Source organism: Adiantum capillus-veneris, chromosome 30, assembly GCF_014529385.1.
Source record: "Adiantum capillus-veneris isolate H3 chromosome 30, ASM1452938v2, whole genome shotgun sequence".
In the NCBI taxonomy this organism is placed as follows: Eukaryota; Viridiplantae; Streptophyta; class Polypodiopsida; order Polypodiales; family Pteridaceae; genus Adiantum; species Adiantum capillus-veneris.
The window spans coordinates 31,954,376-31,959,864 of NC_140960.1; the positions used below are offsets into that span (position 1 = coordinate 31,954,376).

The following is a 5,489-nucleotide window of genomic DNA, read 5'->3' on the forward strand; positions in this document are numbered from 1 at the left end:
TTACCTTTATTAAAAGGAATCTTGCCAGATCCTCCCCCAAATAACCCCTCTCTCTCCTCTCCTCTGTCTTCTCCCGACCGTCCTCCCCTCTCCCCCTGCTTCAACATCGCCGCCCTCTGCACCCGTGGGTGCTTCGCCATGGCTAGCCAGCCACGCGCATCAACTGCTCCAGCTCCATCGCGAGCGAGCGCATCCCCTCACGCCCCCCCCCCCCCCCCCCCCCCCCGGGGGGCTGCTTCTGAACAAGAGCTCCCTCGCAGACAGACCAGTACCAGAGCCGGGTACGAAAGAGAGAGATTGAAATGCATTTGTCAGTGCCACGACGCTCCCTGCGCAGCCCTACCCTAGCCTTCACATCGCTCCCCTCGCCTTCTCTTGCGGTTTGCGACCTCTCGAGCCTCGACTATCTCCTGTGGCCTCACCTCCTCGACAGGTTCCGTCTGGAGTGCAGTCAGCCGACACGCAGAGAGAGGAAAATCACACACCACAAAAATGTGTGTCTCGCTTCGCGCTTCTCTCTCTCTCTCTCTCTCTCTCTCTCTCTCTCTCTCTCCTCCATGTGTCACCTCCTCCCTTTTTGACCTCAAACCCACCAACGCATCTTCCTTGATTCGCATTAATAGACCTGCTTCCCAAAATTGGGCAGACATATTTGGTCTAAGAGAAGGTAGAAGATTGGTTTTCCAACTTTGCCAAAATCGACAGAGTTGAGAAACGAAAACACTCTTCCCTGATGTAAGATGGTTGGGGTTGCACGAAAGCCGTGGGGATGTGCCCTTATATATGGAAGAAAAGCTGGTTTATTATTAGATTATATGTAGCCTAGGCCTATGAACAAAGAGGATTCTAGCAGGCCAGCCTGTAACATGTGAGAAAATCTCTCTTTCCTCTTTCTAACACACATATTATTATTTTTATTACTATTATAAACATAAAAGTCATCCAAGGTGAAATCCATTTTCTCTCACTAGATTCTCATGAGTCTTACAGAGTCAAAGGACCAAATTTTTTATAAGTATCAGAGCCTATATACTTGTAATGCTTATTGATGAGCTTTAGAATCTAGGGGCTTCTATGAGTCCCCTCTCTCTCACATACACACACATTCTCTCTCTTCCTTCTTGTCCAAATTCTCACTCACACAATTCCCAAGGCCTTGGTTCTTTACTCACCTCTAATGATTGTGTCTACTAACATTTTGCTTGTGAGAGGTCCATGTGCTCCTTCTCTCTGTCTCTCTCTCCTATTATCAACCTACTGCAAAGAAAGGGACAAGAGGCTCCTCAGCTGAGCCAATTAAGAAGAACTAATCACTGTGTGTGTGTGAGAGAGAGAGAGAGAAAGAGAGTGTGTGTGTGTGTGTTTTCTCATGGTTCTCATTTTCATCTCTTTCTAACACACACAGAGAGAGAGAGAGAGAGAGAGAGAGAGAGAGAGAGAGAGAGAAGAGCCTCTTGCAGTATGGAGGCATAGTCCCAACTTTAGTTAAGCTGATGGGGTCAGCTTACTACCCCTACTATTACTACTACTCCTACTGTCCTACCTCCCCACCAGCTCCCCCTTCCTGTCTTCTCACTTTCTCCTTTGTGGAACCCTCAGACTCCCAAATCCTCTGTTCCTTCCTCTCTAAGCTGCCATATGAGTCCATACCACCACGCCGCGCAGCTTCCCGCCAAAATTCGAATGCCCATAACTTGCTGATACGCCTGGCGATGGGGTGCTGCTGCCTTTGATTGAATCCCTGCTAAATTTGGATTATGGATAATTATATGGCTGGACTGTAGTGTGTACTAATCAACTTCTCTGTAATTAGCTCTCTTAAACTCTGCAATTAGCCACAATTAATCATGTCAGGTGTCTCTTTTATGCTATGTAATTAACTAACTAATCAGCTGATCAAGCTGGTAATTAAGCTAATATCTTCCCTAGCTCATCTCCTTCTGAGAGAGAGCCACTCAATTGTACTAATTAAGCAAAAGTCCATTAAACCTTTGCACAGAGTAATCCATAGCCCTAAGCTTACATAAGAATATGCATGAACCTATATGTCAGATGTAATGCGCTCTAAAAGGCCTCCAGGAGTGGGATATTGCATCGGGTGATCAAGTGCTGCAAATATGGCCCTCCCCATCTAGCTAGTGGCAAGGCCCTTCATTTGCTACTAAGGAGCACCATGGAGCTGGATCAGGACCGCCATGAAGACGCCGCATCTCCCCCCGCAATGCCCGCTCCATCGATGCCAACCACCGGCTTTGCGGCGCAAATTCATGAAGCCTCTAGAATGAGGCCCCCAGGACTAGGAAGTGGTAATGGGCCCAGCATCACCACAGCATTAAGCAATGGCATGGGTCCTTCCCATATTACAGAGCACGATGCTCGGCTCGGCTTAGAGATAAAGTTCCCTAGCCTTGATCTGGCAAAGGTTCGGAAGCCAGTAAAGTATAGAGAATGCTTGAAGAACCACGCGGCAAGCCTCGGCGGGCACGCACTCGATGGGTGCGGAGAGTTCATGCCGAGTGGCTCTGAAGGCACCTTGGAAGCTCTCAAATGTGCTGCATGTGATTGCCATAGAAATTTCCACAGAAGAGAAGTAGAAGGTGAGAAAGATCAACACAAATTGAGGAGGCTGGGACCGCTTCTACCTGCGCCGCCGCCAATGGCACTGATGCCAGCTCCGGCCCCACCAGGGGCGTCGCAAATGATCATGGCATTGGGGGGCCCAAGGCCAGATTTTGATGACCCAGATCATGGGGGCCCACTGCTATCACCCCACCATTCCATGCATTCAAGTGGAGGGATGCTTAGAAAGAGGTTCAGGACCAAATTCACATCAGAGCAGAAGGAGAGGATGTGGGATTTTGCGGAAAAGCTCGGATGGCGGATTCAAAAGCACGATGACCAAGCAGTCCAGCAATTTTGTGCGGAGGTGGGCGTGAAGAGGCATGTCCTCAAGGTGTGGATGCACAATAACAAGAACACTCTAGGCAAGAAACCTTCATTGTGAATTCTTCTCCATACAAATCATCATGCTACCTCAGTGTTGATCAATTGTTGTGATTAGATAGAGTAGGCAAGATGGTGTAGCACGGGGCGCAAAACATGCGCTTATCGACATCTGCAGAGTATCATTCAGAGGGCCATTTTTCTTACTGATTTCTTCATCAGCAAGTTGAGCTCCTAAGCCCTTCATATTCATCAGTAACTTGCAGAACACCTCAGTCCTTAATGTTCAAGGCCATCAATGTCATGTCGGCATTTACCGCGCAATCACATTCGGACCCTTAATTTTTGGACAGTGGTAAGCATCTGGAGAGCCATCAGAGGCATTCTCCTGCAACATAGGCAATATTTCATTCACAATTTGTAGTGTTTAATGGGCTTTGCTCAATTGCTTTGAGCTGGCTATCCCATGTGAAGAGGAAGTTTAGTAGGGACCTCAAGAAATGGTTCTGTTCATGTTGTGCCTTGATGTTCTGGTCTTTAATTGAGCCCCATTGCTGTTAACTGGCTACCATAGCATGAGATATGGATCATGATTTACTCAAAATAGTGTCTGTAATTGTCGAGCAATCATACTTTATCCGGCGATGGCCGGGCGATGGCCGGCTCCATCGGGTTGGCGGTGGGCTCTTTCCAGCAAAGATTACTGGATTTGGTTGTGGTTGGTGATTGATTTACATACTACTCAATCAATGACACTATGTCATTCTCATGAATTTCTCTCCTTTTCTTCACTAAATATATCAAGGATGAAGCTTGTTGCTATATGTAGGCACTACAGAAAATGAAATGGGAGATCTTTGGTACACCTGGATGCAGTTTGGTGGCAAATTGGGTGACCATGGCATTCATCGGTCTACAAGCGGGCCGGGGGGGTTCGGCCCCCTGGCCGCGCCTGGGCATTGAGCATGGTGCACAGCTTGAGAATGAAAAACAATGAGTTTCTGTGGGTATTATCATACAAAGCCTTACCGAAGCTGTACTCCATATCTCAGTTCTTTCTAGGCAGACACAGGATGCTGAACTAATTGTAGACAATAATTGAGTATGCTAAATTCTAGATTTTAATATATCTACATCAGGCACATGCTGATTGCAAGGCTGTAAGACATCCCATGTGAAAGAATTATGCTCAAAAGACTCACTAATCAAAGTCACATGTGGACCCCCCTTGGAAGAGTACATTCACCTTACTTTTTTTATGGAAAGTCTTCCACACATCAAGTTTCCCATACAAAATTAAAATTGCCATCCTCTTCCAAATTGTCCTCCTATTTTTTTGTTTTGTTTTCGGAGTCGGGTAGGGCACGCCCGGCCGCTCCCCTCATACACCCAAAAAGTATACACGAAGAACGACCAGGACTATGCATCCAGAAACCGAAGGTAGTCGCTTTATTGTCCTTCTATTCTTCCTAAGAGAATGGTCACACAATGCATAGTTATCCGGTACTTTTTGAAATAACTATGCCCTGTGCATGGTCACATGTGCACCGACTATTTGGCTTATATGCAACTATGTAATGCCTTCTGTAATTTTTGCTGATTTTGGCATTCTTGCATTAACAACATCTTATTGATAACTATGCTTCGTGTGACCACATCCTAAGGTTCTACTTTGAGATTCTTAGTATTGGTTTGGTGATTATGAGGTGGGGAATCTCCCTCACCCCCACTGTTCCGGGCTAGAATAGGCGAGGCGGAGGTCGAGCCTGTTCCCTGTCCCGGAACAGTGGGGGTGAGGGAGATTCCCATCCGTCATGCATTTTTCCTGTTCACTGTTAGAATGCTAATGCAATGGACGGTTGAGATTGCTTGATGTGCTGGAATACGCAGGCCCAAGGCATGACGGGTAAGGATTTATTTCACATTTTCAATTGGGCTACATACTATCATTTGGTCATTTGGGCACTCTTGGCCCGGTTCACATTGGCCAGAATGGGCTGCCCATAGGGACTTCTCACACTGAGGTTTCTAACTACTAACAAAAGAATTTGGTTTTGCTTACTTAGGCTTGTTATTCTAGACAAATGTGGCAACTCTCAACAAGCGACCACCACAGCAATTTTGGAAACCATGCAAGTTTCAAAACTCACCCCCCATAAGAGCAATTTCATGAAATGAGTCTCGATACTCAACCTCAAAATATCTAAGCATTGATTTTTTATCCTTTTAGGGCTTGTATTAAGGTAGTTGCTATGACCTTGTGTGTTCACAAGTTGTTTATATGCCACGTTTATGAGAACACAACAAGAAGCAAACCCAATATGGGGTGGAAGCAAGGGAAGGTGGTACAAAATGTTCACTTTTCAAGTGCAAAGATACAAAGAGTGGCTAGGTGGCAAGATGGCTCACATCCGATGATTTTTTAAACAGGAAATAATATCTCGAGTACACAAGAAATCTGAGTTTTTGAACTTAAAGCACTCAATATTATGACATTTTTTGCTACTACATGCACCCCTTGAGTTCACTCCCCCTCCCCCTCCCTC

At 46.2% G+C, this 5,489-nt stretch overlaps 1 protein-coding gene across 1 annotated transcript; it reads left to right on the forward strand.

Moving 5' to 3' along the window:
- Positions 1-1,260: 1,260 nt before the first annotated feature.
- Positions 1,261-3,456, forward strand: LOC147417752 (zinc-finger homeodomain protein 2-like). Its single transcript, XM_086507179.1, has one exon. The coding sequence runs from the start codon at positions 2,174-2,176 to the stop codon at positions 3,002-3,004; it is 831 nt and encodes a 276-aa protein (XP_086363305.1). The 5' UTR covers positions 1,261-2,173; the 3' UTR covers positions 3,005-3,456.
- The last annotated feature ends 2,033 nt before the right edge of the window (positions 3,457-5,489 follow it).